At 41.3% G+C, this 21,845-nt stretch overlaps 1 protein-coding gene across 4 annotated transcripts in view; it reads left to right on the forward strand.

Moving 5' to 3' along the window:
• KIF21A (kinesin family member 21A) overlaps nucleotides 1–21,845 on the forward strand; it is a 537,130-nt gene that overhangs the window by 252,070 nt on the left and 263,215 nt on the right. For all 4 annotated transcript variants that reach the window (XM_053716595.1, XM_053716597.1, XM_053716596.1 and 1 more), the window contains exons 9-11: nucleotides 4,372–4,561; nucleotides 14,870–14,933; nucleotides 20,589–20,789. In XM_053716595.1, the coding sequence (XP_053572570.1) occupies nucleotides 4,372–4,561; nucleotides 14,870–14,933; nucleotides 20,589–20,789 (455 nt within the window). The remainder of the gene's footprint in view (nucleotides 1–4,371; nucleotides 4,562–14,869; nucleotides 14,934–20,588; nucleotides 20,790–21,845) is intronic.

Genomic DNA, 21,845 nt, shown 5'->3' on the forward strand with positions numbered 1-21,845 from the left:
CGCACTGCTTAAGGAGGTGTTATCTACTCTGGATGATTGTGACAACTTGGTCATTCCAGAGAAATTATGCAAGATGGACAAGTTCCTAGAGGTTCCGGTGCACCCCTACGCTTTTCCTATACCCAAGCGGGTGGCGGACATAGTAAATAAGGAGTGGGAAAAGCCCGGCATACCTTTTGTTCCCCCCCCTATATTTAAGAAATTATTTCCTATGGTCGACCCCAGAAAGGACTTATGGCAGACAGTCCCTAAGGTCGAGGGGGCAGTTTCTACTCTAAACAAACGCACTACTATTCCTATCGAAGATAGTTGTGCTTTCAAAGATCCTATGGATAAAAAATTGGAAGGTTTGCTTAAAAAGATTTTTGTACAGCAAGGTTACCTTCTACAACCAATTTCGTGCATTGTTCCTGTCACTACAGCAGCGTGGTTCCGCTTTGCAATTAGCTAGATTAGCGGCGAAAAATTCAGGGTTTGCAATTGTGGCGCGCAGAGCGCTTTGGCTAAAGTCTTGGTCAGCGGATGTGTCATCCAAGACAAAATTACTTAACATCCCTTTCAAAGGTAAAACTCTATTTGGACCAGAATTGAAAGAGATTATTTCAGACATCACTGGGGGAAAGGGCCACGCCCTTCCACAAGATAGGTCTTTCAAGGCTAAAAATAAGTCTAATTTTCGTTCCTTTCGCAATTTCAGGAACGGACCGGCCTCTAATTCTGCATCCTCTAAGTAAGAGGGTAATGCCTCACAACCCAAACCAGCCTGGAAACCGATGCAAGGCTGGAACAAGGGTAAGCAGGCCAAGAAGCCTGCCGCTGCTAACAATACAGCATGAAGGAGTAGCCCCCGATCCGGGACCGGATCTAGTGGGGGGCAGACTCTCTCTCTCTTTGCTCAGGCTTGGGCAAGAGATGTTCAGGATCCCTGGGCGCTAGAAATAGTTTCTCAAGGTTATCTCCTGGAATTCAAGGAACTACCCCCAAGGGGAAGGTTCCACATGTCTCACTTATCCTCAAACCAAATAAAGAGACAGGCGTTCTTACATTGTGTAGAAGACCTGTTAAAGATGGGAGTGATACACCCAGTTCCAATAAAGGAACAAGGAATGGGATTTTATTCCAATCTGTTCGTAGTTCCCAAAAAAGAGGGAACTTTCAGACCAATTTTGGATTTGAAGATCCTAAACAAATTTCTCAGGGTACCATCGTTCAAGATGGAAACCATTCGAACGATTCTACCCACTATCCAGGAAGGTCAATTTATGACTACCGTGGATCTAAAGGATGCGTACCTACATATTCCTATCCACAAAGAACATCATCAGTTCCTAAGGTTCGCTTTTCTGGACAAGCATTACCAGTTTGTGGCCCTCCCATTCGGGTTAGCCACTGCTCCAAGGATTTTCACAAAGGTGCTAGGGTCCCTTCTAGCGGTTCTAAGACCGAGGGGCATTGCAGTAGTTCCTTACTTGGACGACATTCTAATCCAAGCGTCGTCCCTGTCAAAAGCAAAGGCTCATACAGACATCGTTCTGGCCTTTCTCAGATCACATGGATGGAAGGTGAACATAGAAAAAAGTTCTCTGTCTCCGTCGACAAGAGTTCCCTTCTTGGGAACAATAATAGATTCCTTAGAAATGAGGATTTTTCTGACAGAGGTCAGAAAATCAAAACTTCTAAGCTCTTGTCAAGTTCTTCATTCTGTTCCTCGTCCTTCAATAGCGCAGTGCATGGAAGTAGTAGGGTTGATGGTTGCAGCAATGGACATAGTTCCTTTTGCACGAATTCATCTAAGACCATTACAACTGTGCATGCTCAAACAGTGGAATGGGGACTATACAGACTTGTCTCCAATGATTCAAGTAGATCAGAAGACCAGAGATTCACTCCGTTGGTGGCTGACCCTGGACCATCTGTCCCAGGGAATGAGCTTCCGCAGACCAGAGTGGGTCATTGTCACGACTGACGCCAGTCTAGTGGGCTGGGGCGCGGTCTGGGAATCCCTGAAAGCTCAGGGTCTATGGTCTCAGGAAGAGTCTCTTCTCCCGATAAACATTCTGGAACTGAGAGCGATATTCAATGCTCTCAGGGCTTGGCCTCAGCTAGCAAAGGCCAGATTCATAAGGTTCCAATCAGACAACATGACGACCGTTGCGTATATCAATCATCAAGGGGGAACAAGGAGTTCCCTGGCGATGAAAGAAGTGACCAAAATAATTCAATGGGCGGAGGATCACTCCTGCCACCTGTCTGCGATCCACATCCCAGGTGTGGAAAACTGGGAGGCGGATTTTCTGAGTCGTCAGACATTCCATCCGGGGGAGTGGGAACTCCATCCGGAGATCTTTGCCCAAATTACTCAATTATGGGGCATTCCAGACATGGATCTGATGGCGTCTCGTCAGAACTTCAAGGTTCCTTGCTACGGGTCCAGATCCAGGGATCCAAAGGCGACTCTAGTAGATGCACTAGTAGCACCTTGGACCTTCAACCTAGCTTATGTATTTCCACCGTTTCCTCTCATTCCCAGGCTGGTAGCCAGGATCAATCAGGAGAGGGCCTTGGTGATCTTGATAGCTCCTGCGTGGCCACGCAGGACTTGGTATGCAGACCTGGTGAATATGTCATCGGCTCCACCATGGAAGCTACCTTTGAGGCAGGACCTTCTTGTTCAGGGTCCATTCGAACATCCAAATCTGGTCTCCCTCCAGCTGACGGCTTGGAGATTGAACGCTTGATTCTATCGAAGCGTGGGTTTTCAGATTCTGTGATAGATACTCTGGTTCAGGCCAGAAAACCGGTAACTAGAAAGATTTACCATAAAATATGGAAAAGATATATCTGTTGGTGTGAATCCAAAGGATTCTGATGGAATAAGATAAAATTCCTAAGATTCTCTCCTTTCTACAAGAAGGTTTGGAGAAAGGATTATCTGCAAGCTCTCTAAAGGGACAGATCTCTGCTTTATCTGTCTTACTACACAAAAGACTGGCAGCTGTGCCAGATGTTCAAGCATTTGTTCAGGCTCTGGTTAGGATCAAGCCTGTTTACAGACCTTTGACTCCTCCCTGGAGTCTAAATCTAGTTCTTTCAGTTCTTCAAGGGGTTCCGTTTGAACCTTTACATTCCATAGATATTAAGTTACTATCTTGGAAAGTTTTGTTTTTGGTTGCAATTTCCTCTGCTAGAAGAGTTTCAGAGTTATCTGCTCTGCAGTGTTCTCCGCCCTATCTGGTGTTCCATGCAGATAAGGTGGTTTTGCGTACTAAGCCTGGTTTTCTTCCTAAGGTTGTTTCTAACAAAAATATTAACCAGGAGATAGTTGTACCTTCTTTATGTCCGAATCCAGTTTCAAAGAAGGAACGTTTGTTACACAATTTGGACGTAGTCCGTGCTCTAAAATTCTATTTAGAGGCTACAAAAGATTTCAGACAAACATCTTCCTTGTTTGTTGTTTATTCTGGTAAAAGGAGAGGTCAAAAAGCGACTTCTACCTCTCTTTCCTTTTGGCTTAAAAGCATCATCCGATTGGCTTATGAGACTGCCGGACGGCAGCCTCCTGAAAGAATCACAGCTCACTCCACTAGGGCTGTGGCTTCCTCATGGGCCTTCAAGAACGAGGCTTCTGTTGACCAGATATGTAAGGCAGCGACTTGGTCTTCACTGCACACTTTTGCCAAAATTTACAAATTTGATACTTTTGCTTCTTCGGAGGCTATTTTTGTGAGAAAGGTTTTGCAAGCTGTGGTGCCTTCCATTTAGGTAACCTGATTTGCTCCCTCCCTTCATCCGTGTCCTAAAGCTTTGGTATTGGTTCCAACAAGTAAGGATGACGCCGTGGACCGGACACACCAATGTTGGAGAAAACAGAATTTATGCTTGCCTGATAAATTGCTTTCTCCAACGGTGTGTCCGATCCACGGCCCGCCCTGGTTTTTTAATCAGGTCTGATGAATTATTTTCTCTAACTACAGTCACCACGGTACCATATGGTTTCTCCTATATATATTTCCTCCTGTCCGTCGGTCGAATGACTGGGGTGGGCGGAGCCTAGGAGGGACTATATGGCCAGCTTTGCTGGGACTCTGCCATTTCCTGTTGGGGAAGAGATATCCCACAAGTAAGGATGACTCCGTGGACCGGACACACCGTTGGAGAAAGCAATTTATCAGGCAAGCATAAATTCTGTTTTTGAAGCAACAATTTGTTTGATCAAAGTATTAGGTTTTGAAATGCTATATTACGGATAGACACATACAGTACATAGAACAGCATTTAAAATGGTCAGTTTTTTGTACCAAGGCATAGGACTTAGTATCTCACTTTCTTGAAATGAATATTCTAAATTGGTTTTTGCAAACACTCTCACAGGGTAAAAAAATTATTGATGAAGAGGGCATTGAAAGCATAAATGATATGTTCCATGAAAATGCAATGCTTCAGACTGAAAACAACAACTTGCGCATGAGAATAAAAGCGATGCAAGAAACCATCGACGCTCTGAGAAACAGACTCACGCAACTGATGAGTGACCAGGCAAATCAGATTATTGCCAGAGCAGGTATGCGTCTCATTAATACACTTGGCACTAGGTATTAAAGGGACACAACCCAATTTTTTTCTTTCATGATTCAGATAGAGCATGCAATTTTAAGCAACTTTCTAATTTACTCCTATTATCAAATTTTCTTTGTTCTCTTGCTATCTTTATTTTAAAAGCAGGAATGTAAATCTTAGCAGCCAGCCGATTTTAGGTTCAGCGCCATGGATAGCGCTTGCTTATTGGAGGCTGATATTTACCCACCAATAAGCAAGCATAACCCAGGTTCTCAACCAAAAATGGTCCGGCTCCTATACATCACATTCCTGCTTTTTAAATAAAGATAAAAAAGATAGCAAGAGAACAAAGAAAAATTGATAATAGGAGTAAATTGGAAAGTTGCTTAAAATCGCATGCTCTATCTGAATCACGAAAAAAACATTTTGGGTTTAGTGTCCCTTTTAAAGGGATCAGTCATATTTAAACTTTCATAATTCAGATAAAGCTTGCAATTTTAAGCAACTTTCTAATTTACTCCTAGTAACAATTTTTCTTCTTTCTCTTGGTATCTTTATTTGAATTTAAGCTTAGGAGCCGACCCATTTCTTGTTCAGCACTTGGGTAGCGCTTGCTGATTGGTGTCTAAATGTAGCCACAAAAATGGGCCGACTCCTAAGCTTAAATTCTTGCTTTTTCAAATTAAGATGCCAAAAGAACGAAGAAAATTTGATAATAGGACTATATTAGAAAGTTGCTTAAAACTGTATGCTTTATCTGAATCATGAAAGTTTAATTTTGACTAGACTATTCCTTTAATTTACCAGTTTTATTTCTTCTATAAGGTACGAGGAGTCCACGGATTCATCCATTATTTGTGGGATATTATCCTTCCTTACAGGAAGTGGCAAAGAGCACCACAGTAGAGCTGTCTATATAGCTCCTCCCTTAGCTCCACCCCCAGTCATTCTCTTTGCCTACTCTAAGTACTAGGAAGGGTAAAGTGAAAGAGGTGATAAAATATTAGTTTTTTATTTCTTCAAGCAAGAGTTTTTTATTTTAAATGGTACCGGTGTGTTCTTTTTACTCTCAGGCAGCAGATGGATGAAGACTTCTGCCTGGAGGCTGATGATCTTAGCATTTGTCACTAAGATCCAGAGCAGTTCCCACAGAATGGCTGAGGAGTACAAGAAACTTCAGTGTGAGGAACCCTTTCATGCTATAAGCAGTGAGGTATGTTCAGTCATTTTTTTCTGGAGAGACTGTGGTATTTCAGAATTGGCTGACAGTATCCCTATGAGGGAGAGGGTAAGCAGTAATCTTAGAAGATATAGAGGGGTATTACTAAGCTTGCATAAGGGGCTAATAAAAAAATGGTTGACACCGAGTATGTTTGTGGGCATGCAATTTTTTCTGACGGAGGTCAGGAAATCAAAGATTTTAACCACCTGCCGAGCTCTTCATTCCAATCCCCGGCTGTCAGTGGCTCAGTGTATGGAGGTAATCGGACTCATGGTAGCGGCAATGGACATAGTTTCGTTTGCTCGCTTGCATCTCAGGCCACTGCAACTATGCATGCTCAAACAGTGGAATTGGGATTATGCGGATTTATCTCCTCAGATAAATCTGGATCAAGAGACCAGAGACTCTCTTCTTTGGTGGTTGTCACAGGATCATCTGTCCCAGGGAATGTGTTTCCGCAGGCCAGCATGTGTCATAGTGACGACGGACGCCAGCCTATTGGGCTGGAGTGCAGTCTGGAACTCTCTGAAAGCACAGGGTGTGTGGACTCGAGGAGGCTCTCCTCCCGATCAATATTGTAGAACTGAGAGCGATATTCAACGCACTTCAGGCGTGGCCTCAGCTGGCTTCGGCCAGATTCATAAGATTCCAGTCGGACAATATCACGGCTGTAGCATATATCAATCATCAGGGGGGAACAAAGAGTTCTCTAGCGATGATAGATGTTACCAAAATAATTTGATGGGCAGAGGCTCACTCTTGCCATCTGTCAGCAATCTATAGCCCAGGAGTGGAGAACTGGGAAGCAGATTTTCTAAGTCGTCAGACTTTTAATCCAGGGGAGTGGGAACTCCATCCGGAGGTGTTTGCACAATTGATTCATCAATGGGGCACACCGGAATTGGATCTGATGGCGTCTCGTCAGAACGCCAAACTTCCTTGTTACGGGTCCAGATCAAGGGATCCTCAAGCAATACTGATAGATGCTCTAGCAGTACCCTGGTCGTTCAACCTGGCTTATGTGTTTCCACCATTTCCTCTCCTTCCTCGTTTAATTGCCAGAATCAAACAGGAGAGAGCTTCAGTGATTTTGATAGCACCTGCGTGGCCACGCAGGACTTGGTATGCAGACCTGGTGGAGATGTCATCTCTTCCACCATGGACTCTGCCACTGAGACAGGACCTTCTGATTCAAGGTCCCTTCCAGCATCCAAATCTAGTTTCTCTGCGGCTGACTGCCTGGAGATTGAACGCTTGATTTTATCCAAGCGGGGATTCTCTGAGTCGGTCATAGATACCTTGATTCAGGCTCGAAAGCCTGTCACCAGGAAAATTTATCATAAGATATGGCGTAAATATCTTTGTTGCTGCAAATCCAAAGGCTACTCATGGAGTAAGATCAGGATTCCTAGGATTTTGTCCTTTCTCCAAGAAGGATTGGAGAAGGGGCTATAAGCTTGTTCCCTAAAGGGACAGATATCTGCTTTATCAATTTTACTGCACAAGCGTCTGGCAGATGTTCCAGACGTTCAGTCGTTCTGTCAGGCTTTAGTTAGAATCAAGCCTGTGTTTAAACCTATTGCTCCGCCATGGAGTTTGAATTTAGTTCTTAAAGTTCTTCAAGGGGTTCCGTTTGAACCTATGCATTCCATAGATATTAAGCTTCTATCTTGGAAAGTTCTGTTTTTAGTTGCTATCTCTTCGGCTTGAAGAGTTTCTGAACTATCTGCATTGCAATGCGACTCGCCTTATCTTGTTTTCCATGCTGATAAGGTGGTTTTGCGTACCAAACCTGGATTCCTTCCTAAGGTTGTTACTGATAAGAATATTAATCAGGAGATTATGGTTCCTTCCCTGTGTCCTAATCCTTCCTCTAAGAAGGAGCGTCTGTTGCACAACTTGGACGTGGTTCGTGCTTTAAAGTTTTACTTGCAAGCGACCAAAGATTTCCGTCAAACATCTTCTTTGTTTGTTGTCTATTCTGGAAAACGTAGAGGGCAAAAAGCTATGGCTACCTCTCTTTCTTTTTAGCTGAAAAGCATCATCCGTTTGGCATACGAGACTGCTGGACAGCATCCTCCTTAACGAATTACAGCTCACTCTACTAGAGCGGTGGCTTCCACATGGGCTTTTAAAAATGATGCTTCTGTTGAACAGATTTGTAAGGCTGCGACTTGGTCTTTGCTTCATACGTTTTCCAAATTTTACAAATTTGATACTTTTGCTTCTTCGGAGGCTATTTTTGGGAGAAAAGTTCTTCAAGCAGTGGTGCCTTCTGTTTAGGCATCTGTCTTGTGTGTATCCCACAAGTAATGGATGAATCCGTGGACTCGTCGTACCTTATAGAAGAAAAGTAAATTTATGCTTACCTGATAAATTGATTTCTTCTATGGTACGACGAGTCCACGGCCCGCCCTGTCATTTTAAGACAGATTATATTTTTTGATTTTAAACTTCAGTCACCTCTGCACCTTTTAGTTTCTCCTTTTTCTTCCTGTACCTTCGGTCGAATGACTGGGGGGTGGAGCTAAGGGAGGAGCTCTTTGCCACTTCCTGTAAGGAAGGATAATATCCCACAAGTAATGGATGAATCCGTGGACTCGTCGTACCATAGAAGAAATCAATTTATTAGGTAAGCATAAATTTACTTTTTTATTTAATAAGTCAAATGAATGTCTGTAAACCTTTATTAATCTTAACTTTGATTGGTTAAGTAATATGAAAATGTATGTCAGTTAATTTTTTTGTTCTAGATATCATTTCTCCAACATAGGTGTGTCCGGTCCACGGCGTCATCCTTACTTGTGGGATATTCTCTTCCCCAACAGGAAATGGCAAAGAGCCCAGCAAAGCTGGTCACATGATCCCTCCTAGGCTCCGCCTACCCCAGTCATTCTCTTTGCCGTTGTACAGGCAACATCTCCACGGAGATGGCTTAGAGTTTTTTAGTGTTTAACTGTAGTTTTTATTATTCAATCAAGAGTTTGTTATTTTAAAATAGTGCTGGTATGTACTATTTACTCAGAAACAGAAAAGAGATGAAGATTTCTGTTTGTATGAGGAAAATGATTTTAGCAACCGTTACTAAAATCCATGGCTGTTCCACACAGGACTGTTGAGAGGAATTAACTTCAGTTGGGGGAACAGTGAGCAGTCTCTTGCTGCTTGAGGTATGACACATTCTAACAAGACGATGTAATGCTGGAAGCTGTCATTTTCCCTATGGGATCCGGTAAGCCATGTTTATTAAGATTGTAAATAAGGGCTTCACAAGGGCTTATTAAGACTGTAGACTTTTTCTGGGCTAAATCGATTCATTATTAACACATATTTAGCCTTGAGGAATCATTTAATCTGGGTATTTTGATAAGTTTATATCGGCAGGCACTTTTTTAGACACCTTTCTCTTTAGGGGCTTTCCCAAATCATAGGCAGAGCCTCATTTTCGCGCCGGTGTTGCGCACTTGTTTTTGAGAGGCATGACATGCAGTCGCATGTGTGAGGAGCTCTGATACATAGAAAAGACTTTCTGAAGTCGTCATTTGGTATCGTATTCCCCTTTGGGCTTGGTTGGGTCTCAGCAAAGCAGACACCAGGGACTGTAAAGGGGTTAAAGTTAAGAACGGCTCCGGTTCCGTTATTTTAAGGGTTAAAGCTTCCAAATTTGGGGTGCAATACTTTTAAGGCTTTAAGACACTGTGGTGAAATTTTGGTGAATTTTGAACAATTCCTTCATATTTTTTCGCAATTGCAGTAATAAAGTGTGTTCAGTTTAAATTTAAAGTGACAGTAACGGTTTTATTTTAAAACGTTTTTTGTACTTTGTTATCAAGTTTATGCCTGTTTAACATGTCTGAACTACCAGATAGACTGTGTTCTGAATGTGGGGAAGCCAGAGTTCCTTCTCATTTAAATAAATGTGATTTATGTGACAATGACAATGATGCCCAAGATGATTCCTCAAGTGAGGGGAGTAAGCATGGTACTGCATCATTCCCTCCTTCGTCTACACGAGTCTTGCCCACTCAGGAGGCCCCTAGTACATCTAGCGCGCCAATACTCCTTACTATGCAACAATTAACGGCTGTAATGGATAATTCTGTCAAAAACATTTTAGCCAAAATGCACACTTATCAGCGTAAGCGCGACTGCTCTGTTTTAGATACTGAAGAGCATGACGACGCTGATAATAATGGTTCTGAAGGGCCCCTAAACCAGTCTGATGGGGCCAGGGAGGTTTTGTCTGAGGGAGAAATTACTGATTCAGGGAACATTTCTCAACAAGCTGAACCTGATGTGATTACGTTTAAATTTAAGTTGGAACATCTCCGCATTCTGCTTAAGGAGGTATTATCCACTCTGGATGATTGTGACAAGTTGGTCATCCCAGAGAAACTATGTAAAATGGACAAGTTCCTAGAGGTCCCGGGGCTCCCAGAAGCTTTTCCTATACCCAAGCGGGTGGCGGACATTGTAAATAAAGAATGGGAAAGGCCCGGTATTCCTTTCGTCCCTCCCCCCATATTTAAAAAATTGTTTCCTATGGTCGACCCCAGAAAGGACTTATGGCAGACAGTCCCCAAGGTCGAGGGAGCGGTTTCCACTTTAAACAAACGCACCACTATACCCATAGAAGATAGTTGTGCTTTCAAAGATCCTATGGATAAAAAATTAGAAGGTTTACTTAAAAAGATGTTTGTTCAGCAGGGTTACCTTCTACAACCAATTTCATGCATTGTCCCTGTCGCTACAGCCGCGTGTTTCTGGTTCGATGAGCTGGTAAAGGCGGTCGATAGTGATTCTCCTCCTTATGAGGAGATTATGGACAGAATCAATGCTCTCAAATTGGCTAATTCTTTCACCCTAGACGCCACTTTGCAATTGGCTAGGTTAGCGGCTAAGAATTCTGGGTTTGCTATTGTGGCGCGCAGAGCGCTTTGGTTGAAATCTTGGTCAGCTGATGCGTCTTCCAAGAACAAGCTACTTAACATTCCTTTCAAGGGGAAAACGCTGTTTGGCCCTGACTTGAAAGAGATTATCTCTGATATCACTGGGGGTAAGGGCCATGCCCTTCCTCAGGATCGGCCTTTCAAGGCCAAAAATAAACCTAATTTTCGTCCCTTTCGTAGAAACGGACCAGCCCAAAGTGCTACGTCCTCTAAGCAAGAGGGTAATACTTCTCAAGCCAAGCCAGCTTGGAGACCAATGCAAGGCTGGAACAAGGGAAAGCAGGCCAAGAAACCTGCCACTGCTACCAAGACAGCATGAAATGTTGGCCCCCGATCCGGGACCGGATCTGGTGGGGGGCAGACTCTCTCTCTTCGCTCGGGCTTGGGCAAGAGATGTTCTGGATCCTTGGGCGCTAGAAATAGTCTCCCAAGGTTATCTTCTGGAATTCAAGGGGCTTCCCCCAAGGGGGAGGTTCCACAGGTCTCAGTTGTCTTCAGACCACATAAAAAGACAGGCATTCTTACGTTGTGTAGAAGACCTGTTACAAATGGGAGTGATTCATCCTGTTCCATTAGGAGAACAAGGGATGGGGTTCTACTCCAATCTGTTCATAGTTCCCAAAAAAGAGGGAACGTTCAGACCAATCTTAGATCTCAAGATCTTAAACAAGTTTCTCAAGGTTCCATCGTTCAAAATGGAAACCATTCGAACAATTCTTCCTTCCATCCAGGAAGGTCAATTCATGACCACGGTGGATTTAAAGGATGCGTATCTACATATTCCTATCCACAAGGAACATCATCGGTTCCTAAGGTTCGCATTCCTGGACAAGCATTACCAGTTCGTGGCGCTTCCTTTCGGATTAGCCACTGCTCCAAGGATTTTCACAAAGGTACTAGGGTCCCTTCTAGCTGTGCTAAGACCAAGGGGCATTGCTGTAGTACCTTACTTGGACGACATTCTGATTCAAGCGTCGTCCCTTCCTCAAGCAAAGGCTCACACGGACATTGTCCTGGCCTTTCTCAGATCTCACGGATGGAAAGTGAACGTGGAAAAGAGTTCTCTATCTCCGTCAACAAGGGTTCCCTTCTTGGGGACAATAATAGACTCCTTAGAAATGAGGATTTTTCTGACAGAGGCCAGAAAAACAAAACTTCTAGACTCTTGTCGGATACTTCATTCCGTTCCTCTTCCTTCCATAGCGCAGTGCATGGAAGTGATAGGTTTGATGGTAGCGGCAATGGACATAGTTCCTTTTGCGCGCATTCATCTAAGACCATTACAACTGTGCATGCTCAGTCAGTGGAATGGGGACTATACAAACTTGTCTCCGAGGATACAAGTAAATCAGAGGACCAGAGACTCACTCCGTTGGTGGCTGTCCCTGGACAACCTGTCACAAGGGATGACCTTCCGCAGACCAGAGTGGGTCATTGTCACGACCGACGCCAGTCTGATGGGCTGGGGCGCGGTCTGGGGATCCCTGAAAGCTCAGGGTCTTTGGTCTCGGGAAGAATCTCTTCTACCGATAAATATTCTGGAACTGAGAGCGATATTCAATGCTCTCAAGGCTTGGCCTCAGCTAGCGAGGGCCAAGTTCATACGGTTTCAATCAGACAACATGACAACTGTTGCGTACATCAACCATCAGGGGGGAACAAGGAGTTCCCTGGCGATGGAAGAAGTGACCAAAATCATTCTATGGGCGGAGTCTCACTCCTGCCACCTGTCTGCTATCCACATCCCAGGAGTGGAAAATTGGGAAGCGGATTTTCTGAGTCGTCAGACATTGCATCCGGGGGAGTGGGAACTCCATCCGGAAATCTTTGCCCAAGTCACTCAACTGTGGGGCATTCCAGACATGGATCTGATGGCCTCTCGTCAGAACTTCAAAGTTCCTTGCTACGGGTCCAGATCCAGGGATCCCAAGGCGGCTCTAGTGGATGCACTAGTAGCACCTTGGACCTTCAAACTAGCTTATGTATTCCCGCCGTTTCCTCTCATCCCCAGGCTGGTAGCCAGGATCAATCAGGAAAGGGCGTCGGTGATCTTGATAGCTCCTGCGTGGCCACGCAGGACTTGGTATGCAGATCTGGTGAATATGTCATCGGCTCCACCATGGAAGCTACCTTTGAGACGAGACCTTCTTGTTCAAGGTCCGTTCGAACATCCGAATCTGGTCTCACTCCAGCTGACTGCTTGGAGATTGAACGCTTGATCTTATCGAAGCGAGGGTTCTCAGATTCTGTTATAGATACTCTTGTTCAGGCCAGAAAGCCTGTAACTAGAAAGATTTACCACAAAATTTGGAAAAAATATATCTGTTGGTGTGAATCTAAAGGATTCCCTTGGGACAAGGTTAAGATTCCTAAGATTCTATCCTTCCTTCAAGAAGGATTGGAAAAAGGATTATCTGCAAGTTCCCTGAAGGGACAGATTTCTGCCTTGTCTGTGTTACTTCATAAAAAGCTGGCAGCTGTGCCAGATGTTCAAGCCTTTGTTCAGGCTCTGGTTAGAATCAAGCCTGTTTACAAACCTTTGACTCCTCCTTGGAGTCTCAACTTAGTTCTTTCAGTTCTTCAGGGGGTTCCGTTTGAACCCTTACATTCCGTTGATATTAAGTTATTATCTTGGAAAGTTTTGTTTTTGGTTGCAATTTCTTCTGCTAGAAGAGTTTCAGAATTATCTGCTCTGCAGTGTTCTCCTCCTTATCTGGTGTTCCATGCAGATAAGGTGGTTTTACGTACTAAACCTGGTTTTCTTCCAAAAGTTGTTTCTAACAAAAACATTAACCAGGAGATTATCGTACCTTCTCTGTGTCCGAAACCAGTTTCGAAGAAGGAACGTTTGTTGCACAATTTGGATGTTGTTCGCGCTCTAAAATTCTATTTAGATGCTACAAAGGATTTTAGACAAACATCTTCCTTGTTTGTTGTTTATTCCGGTAAAAGGAGAGGTCAAAAAGCAACTTCTACCTCTCTCTCTTTTTGGATTAAAAGCATCATCAGATTGGCTTACGAGACTGCCGGACGGCAGCCTCCCGAAAGAATCACAGCTCATTCCACTAGGGCTGTGGCTTCCACATGGGCCTTCAAGAACGAGGCTTCTGTTGATCAGATATGTAGGGCAGCGACTTGGTCTTCACTGCACACTTTTACCAAATTTTACAAGTTTGATACTTTTGCTTCTTCTGAGGCTATTTTTGGGAGAAAGGTTTTGCAAGCCGTGGTGCCTTCCATCTAGGTGACCTGATTTGCTCCCTCTCATCATCCGTGTCCTAAAGCTTTGGTATTGGTTCCCACAAGTAAGGATGACGCCGTGGACCGGACACACCTATGTTGGAGAAAACAGAATTTATGTTTACCTGATAAATTACTTTCTCCAACGGTGTGTCCGGTCCACGGCCCGCCCTGGTTTTTTAATCAGGTCTGATAATTTATTTTCTTTAACTACAGTCACCACGGTTTCATATGGTTTCTCCTATGCAAATATTCCTCCTTAACGTCGGTCGAATGACTGGGGTAGGCGGAGCCTAGGAGGGATCATGTGACTAGCTTTGCTGGGCTCTTTGCCATTTCCTGTTGGGGAAGAGAATATCCCACAAGTAAGGATGACGCCGTGGACCGGACACACCGTTGGAGAAAGTAATTTATCAGGTAAACATAAATTCTGTTTTTATCTGTGCTCTTCCATGGTTGTAAAATTGGCACCCACAGTCTGCAATGTTAGTGAGGGTGATCACAATCTTGTGGATGACAAGAGTTAATTACTCATGACATCATGGTGCAAGAATGGCACGGCTTTCCATATTGAACTAAGGGTTAGGCTTAACAACCCTTTTTAGTCAGAGAGGGCTACAAAGCAGGAAACAATCTATGGGTTAACAGTAGCTTGCCACCCATTGGCCAGCACCACCGTTGCCTGTGACTTTCCTTGTCACAGTCTAGCAATGATGGCAGCATTGCTGCAATATTTTAGCAGACATATTGTTGTCAGGGAGACATCCCCAATATTCTTTCAGATGTGTTCTTGTGATGCTACTAATCATTGTGCTTCCACAGAGGCTTCCTGCATTTTTTATTTTAATATTGAATAATTTCATAAAATACAAATTTAATATTAAAACCTATTTCTCTACAGGAGATGGAAATGAAGAAATAAGCAACATGGTTCACAATTATATCAAAGAGATTGAAGACTTACGGTATGATTGCTTAAAGCTCATTGTTTTAGTAACTGTACAATTGTGCTACTAGTAACACTGACTTTATTTTTTGGTAAAGAAAATACCTTGTCATAAGCAGAGATTAGTGCTTTTCAGTCACTGTTTTGCGTCTCACTGGAATTTCACAGCCCACAGTGCCATCTCTCTTAATTTTTCAAAGCCACACATTGTGTAATATTGACGAAATATATATTTTAGGTTTAGAAAGTTTTCACTTTTGTATTGTTTTGTTACATTAATGGAATTCTTGTATGACCCAGGCAGATAAATAGATCTAGGGTGTCACAGTATGCCAAGCGTGTTCCATAAAAAAATAAAGAATGTTGGTAATCAAAATCATTATTTAGCTCTGTTTTCAAAGACACAAACAAAAACAGTAAACCCGTGTTACCTATGTTTAATTTTGTTTCTCTCCCCCATTTTAAATAAAGATAGACAATATAATGCATAGATATGCATTTAAAACAATAAACACATAATGCAATTAAAGACATTTTGTTTGCATATACTGCCATCTAGTGGTATGCATTTAAGTTTACATTCCATAAGATTACATTTGTTCATTGTTAAGGGAGATTAAACATTTATCATTCATTTTGAGCTAGATTTCAAGTGGTGCATTTAAAATATTATATAACCTCACTCAAGCACAATCATTATCTCTTCTATTTTCGACCACAGTTATTTTTTATCTCTTGTGTGATGGTCTAGTGCGTGCTAGCATCTGCATGTTGGGGAGCACTGGTGAGTTAAATCCCTTACATAATTAACTTATCTGGGATATTGTATTGGATATCGCTTGTGTGCTAATCCAATAGAGTGCAAAAATATGTTCAACTAGTGGAGTTCATGAAGTTCTGTGCTATATTATTTAATTGCAATTTAAGCATAAAAAGCTTAATTACACACAAACACCACACACCTTTGACCCCTTCCCAGTCTCAGCCCTTAACATATCCCTTTCATTCTGCTACAAAAATGTTTTCCTTTCAGAAGGTGGTGAGAGTCCATGAGCCATTACTCCTGGGATTCAACTCCTCACCACAAGGAGAAGGTAAAGATTCCCAAAGCTCTAAGAGCACTAAATCCCACCTATCTGGTATTCCAGTCTTATCTTTGCCTTCACTGGTGGAAGGTAAAGAATTAATGTGCTCCAGATTCTTACTTTACAGGGGTCCTCATTCCGATTTGAAGCTATTGTCCCCCTCAGAGAGCTTCTACTTTGGACAGAGGGGGGATTGGACTATTGGGTAGTAATATAATCACTCCCAATGAGAAGTCACAAGTCTGCCACAGGTGTTGCGGGAATAGTCCCTTAGCCCTCCTCCTGTTGGGTCGTTGATATACTCCAAATACCGATCCGTCGCTGTTACATCTACAGCACTAGATGGACTGTCTACTGGAAGCAGCTCGTAAGCACAGTAGAGTGGGTGCATCTTAAAGGGACAGTCTAGAACCAATACTTATTTTGTATTACTTTTTGTTACAAACCAGACAAGCAACTTGCAACGGGTTTCACATCTATAAGCTTGTATGAAGCACATGCAACTTTTAAATAATCATTTGTTAGCTGCCAAAAATGCTGCCAATCTCTGCCCACAGCTTTCTTCTTGTCCAGTTAGCGTTTTTCTTGTATGACAGTTTAGCAGTGCACGTTTAATATTTTTTTAACTTAGCTATTTCAAATTGCAGGTGCACAAATAAGCATATGAGAATAGGAAAACGTATTTAAGAGTCGACTGTGATTAGAGAAACATAACATTCTAAAATATACACGCAATAGATGGGCGGAGCTTGGTGTCCATTTTCGACTCCTAACAAACAATAAATATTTAAACGTTTCATGTACTTCTTACAAGATAATAGATGTGGGACCAGTGCTTCTCTGCTATGTAACAATAAGTAATCAAAATTTTGTTTTGGATCTAGACTGTCCCTTTAAAGGGATACTAAACCCAAAATGTTTTATATCATGATTCAGATAGAGCATGCAATTTTAAGCAACTTTCTAATTTACTCTTATTTTAATTTTTTTTCGTTCTCTTTGTATCTTTATTGAAAAAGCAAGAGTGTAAGCTTAGGAGCCGGCCCATTTTTTTTTTCTTTTTTCAAAACAAGCTTTATTGTTCAAAAAGAAACATTTACAAATAAGGAAGAAACGACTGGCACGACAGATAGTATAATTTAGACATGCTTTCAACAGAGTCCAGAGCTGTTCATTACCAACGGTTCTTCTAAGAGCTTGGGATTTTAACAATCATTTTTCAATCAAATAAGCTTAGATATAATGGTTAATAAGTTCTTGGTACCGCAAAACCCTTTGACATCATTACTATAGATGATTTATTAGTCGAAGCAGAGTAAGAATTAAGAGAGTTAGAGGGAGCAGGAGAGGGGGGGGGGAGAGAAAAAACAAACAAACAAACAATATGTGTCTCTCAGACCTCATGATCGAGTGTCACGGAGCCGGCCCATTTTTAGTTCAGCTCCTGGGTAGCGATTGCTGATTCGTCACTAAATGTAGCCACCAATAATCAATCACTACCCAGGGTGCTGAACCAAAAATTCCAAGAATTCTTCTTTTTTGCAATTCGGTTCAGATAATGATTTATCTGCTAACTCCTTTCAAGAGTTATATTTTGTTTTTCTGTTTCATACTACAGGAAATTGCTAAGTGTTTTGACATCAAAGCTTTATTAAGTCTTAGTCAATATATATCCAGTGTCTAAACCAATTTCTTGTCTTTTTAAAAAAAAAAAAAATACAAGCTTTTACAGCTTTCTCTTTTTGAACCTTCATGCTTTAGACATTTACCTTCAGTCTTGGAAGTTTTTGATGCTTTTAGCAATATCTTCTTGAGCAGAAGTTTATAAACGCTTATCACACTTTTTCTCATCTAACCATCTTCACAACCCTTTGCTATCTGGCTTTGGCCCCCAACACTCTACTGAAACTGCCATCACCAAGGAGACAAATTACCTGCTTACTGGCAAGTCTAAAGTTCACTACTCCATGTTAATCCTTTTAAACCTCTTTGCAGCCTTTGCCACTGTTGACCATCCATTGCTGCTCCAGACCCTTCAATCCATGGGTATTTGTGACACCTCAATGGGCTAGATGACGAGTGGAGCGCTATTTATCGCTCCTGCTCACGCCAACTCCACTAGAAGTAAGGTTTTTGCACTCAGCAGATACTGTGCGTATTATAAGTTAAAAGTAAAAGTTTTATATGAATGTATGTATATGTGTGTATATATATATATAAATATATACAGTATATGTATAGCTGTACACAGATATATATCTAGGAATATCTATTTAAATATCTATTTCCTTAAGCACCGCTACACATCTGCTGCATCTCTTTGCCAACACCTTCACTGGTTTCACTTAGCCTCAAAAAATTACAAATTTTGACCCTAACATAGAAAGCCCTCACCAACACTGCACCCTTCTATATTTCTGCCCTTATCTGCAAATACTCCCAGCCCGACCCCTCCGCTCTGAACACGACCTTTGTTTGTCCCTTGGTCTACATTAAGTTTAGAGGGCCACATCCTTTTTTTTAGCTTTTTGGCTAAATCACTTGATTACCAAGGTTTACTTGGAGGCAGGATAGGTTTTTCCATTTTTTTTAGTTCTTGAATATATTTGCAAGGCTTATATTGAATACATTTGCAACATATTTTCTCTAAATTCTACCAGTTTGATGTGTTGGGTAGGAAAGTCCTTCAGGCAGCAGTGTCTGGTAATTAGGTGACTATCTTAAAAAATGTTGTTCTGCCTAATTAGATGTGGACGCCACAGCTTGGGTATTGGTTCCCAGGGGTAATTGCTTGTGGACTCTCACCACCTTATAAAAATAAAATAAAAATGTATGCTTACCTGATAAATTCATTTTTTTCATGGTGATGAAAGTCTTTGAGACCCACCTATTTTTCATTTTTTTTACTTAATTGTTTTTCTGGAGGAAGTTCTAGTTTGCACCTCATTTTCCCTGCTTTGCCCTTTCCTACCTTTTCACTTCTCCTTCTTGGCTATATGTCAGACTAGAATACCAGAGAGGCGGGAGGGATTAAAGGGACACTGTACCCAAATTTTTTCTTTTGTGATTCAGATAGAGCATGCAATTTTAAGCAACTTTCTAATGTACTCCTATTATCAAATTGTCTTCATTCTCTTGGTATGTTTATTTTAAAAGCAAGAATTTAAGTTTAGATGCCGGCCCAGTTTTGGTTAACAACCCGGTTTGTCCTTGCTAATTGGACAGCACCAATAAACAAATGCTGTCCATGGTTCTGAACCACAAATTTGCTGGCTCCTTAGCTTAGATGCCTTCTTTTTCAAATAAAGATATCAAGAGAGCGAAGAAAAATTGATAACAGAAGTAAATTAGAAAGTTGCTTAAAATTGCATGCTATATCCGAATCATGAAAGAAAAAATTTGGGTTCAGTATCCCTTTAAGTGCTCATAGAGCTTTGGGAATCATTGCCTCCTCCTAGTGGCCAGGAGTTGAATCCCATTAGTAATGGCTCGTGGACTTTCTCAACCATGAAAGAAATTATCTTATCAGGTAAGCATACATTTTTTTAAGTCATTCATAAACATTTGATTCATAAGTATTAAAGGGACAGTGTACTGTAAATTGCTTCCACTAGATTTATTTCAAATGATTTGTTATACCAGTATAACAGCAGTGTATAAAATGTATGAGAAATTTCTTATATAGGTTTATTTTTGTCTATGAAATAGCTGACTTTGTTCTTTGATACCACAACTCATTAAATCAGTTGGGCTTGCAGGGAAATCAGATCTCCTTATTTCATAACTTTTTGTACACACACATTTCTTTATATTATATCTGTCTCTACACCGAAGCCCAACATTCGATGAGACCTGAAACTCACATTTTTTTCTATGATGAATCAGATATAACATACAATTTTAAACAACTTTCCAATTTACTTCTGCTATCAATATTGCTTTGTTCTCTTGGTATTTTTGAAGAAGCAGCAATGCGCTACTAGGAGCTGAACACATAAAGTAAGCCAATGACCATAGGCATATATGTGCATCCATCAATCAGCAGCTATCTCCCAGTAGTGCTTTGCTGCTCCTGAGCCTACGTAGGCATTTTTTCAATAAAGGATACCAAGAAAACAAAGCAAATTAAATAGTAGAAGTAAATTGGAAATTTGTTTAAAAATGACATGTTCTATGTGAATCATGAAAATAAATAAATGGGTTTTATGTCCCTTTATCTCACCACTTATAGTACGAGTGCAATGAGTGCACTAATAGCGCTCCCTGCACTATCCATAAAATGCATGAGAGTGCTAAACATATTTCAGTCACGCTGAGATGTTTTGCTTAAAATATTTTAAGATCTACTTGCTTGTAATACACGATGTTGGGTTGTCCTTTGCACAAGAGCAAGATAAAGCACCCTGACTTATCGATTTGCTCTCCACTTGTAATCTATCTCTTTATCAGTAAAGTGTGTTATACACTGCCTCTCTTGCACCTAACAAGTAACTGAACTCTTTTATTTAAAGTGTACGTCCCGTAAAACCGCCTCTAATTAGCCAATAACAATGTTTTGTTTTTTTCTGTCTGCCTTATTTGTTTTAAAGAGCAAAACTGTTGGAAAGTGAAGCTGTGAATGAAAACCTAAGAAAGAGCTTATCACGAGCTTCCTCAAGGACGTCATATTTTACTGGTCACTCTCCCTTCCCCACGTCCATAATGCCAGAAAAAGAGACCAATGAAGTTCTTGATCTGGCTAAAAAGGATTTGGAAAAATTGAAAAAGATAGAGAAAAAGAAGAAGAAGAGGTAAGTGTCTTCACGTCTGCTTGTTAAGGTAGTGCACTCCATAAACCTTGTTTATTCTTTTTTTTCTGCTTGGCATTTCCTTTATGACATCACATGTATTAAAGGGAATCTGAGTTTAAGAATAAGTGAAATAAATCAGAAAGTTTCCTTCAGTCTTATGTGAGGGGCAAATTCATATTTATAATCTAAGCTTAACTGCTTGGCTCCGAAACAGGGCAGCAAAAGGCTAAAGTTTACCTTTAGCCCTCCCCAGTGTTGATGATCAATGGTAATGAGCGCATTCCTGCTGGTTTAACCACTATTACTCACAGAGTCTATTTTGTTCTTTCTTTAACCTTTGTTGAGTGGTTATCGTTTACGGCCTGTGACCTTAATTCAGACATGCTTTTACCCTCTACATGATGTGTGAGATCTTTGCTGTTTGAAGAAAAATATTATAAGTGATAAATACATTAGAGCAAAAGTGTTGAGGGGAATTTCTTCCTGGGGTCATTATGTAGTAATAAGTTTTCTCTAAAATGGACCCTTCTGGCACCAAAAGAGTAGCCCTTCAGTCTTGCTTGTGTTTGCGATGACACATAATTAATATTGTGATAGCTCTGACTGCAAGAAGAAGACCTGCTGTACCATATTTGGAAATAAATAATTAAAATCATCTATATAAAGGTCAGCATGGGCAGCTTCTTATTCATTTCAGCTATACAAGCCATACTAGAATAATGCATAGTCTTCTGTTACTAACATGAGGGATGACTGCAGATTTTACATCTGGATTTTCTAAGTATAAGTCACCCCCCAGTGGCTTTAATAAGTACTAAATACTAAACTAGTGTTTGATTCACATTGTACTTTTTTTATTTGGGGGGGGGGGGGACCCTACATCAATGTTGCTCTTTAAACAGCAAGTAAGTGCTTAAAGGGACAGTCTAGTCAAAATTAAACTTTCATGATTCAGATAGGGCATATAATTTTAAACAACTTTCCAATTTACTTTTATTGTCAAATTTGCTTAATTTTCTTGGTATTCTTAGTTGAAAGTTGACCTAGGTAGGCTCA

The sequence above is a fragment of the Bombina bombina genome, chromosome 6 (assembly GCF_027579735.1).
Source record: "Bombina bombina isolate aBomBom1 chromosome 6, aBomBom1.pri, whole genome shotgun sequence".
NCBI classification, from domain to species: Eukaryota; Metazoa; Chordata; class Amphibia; order Anura; family Bombinatoridae; genus Bombina; species Bombina bombina.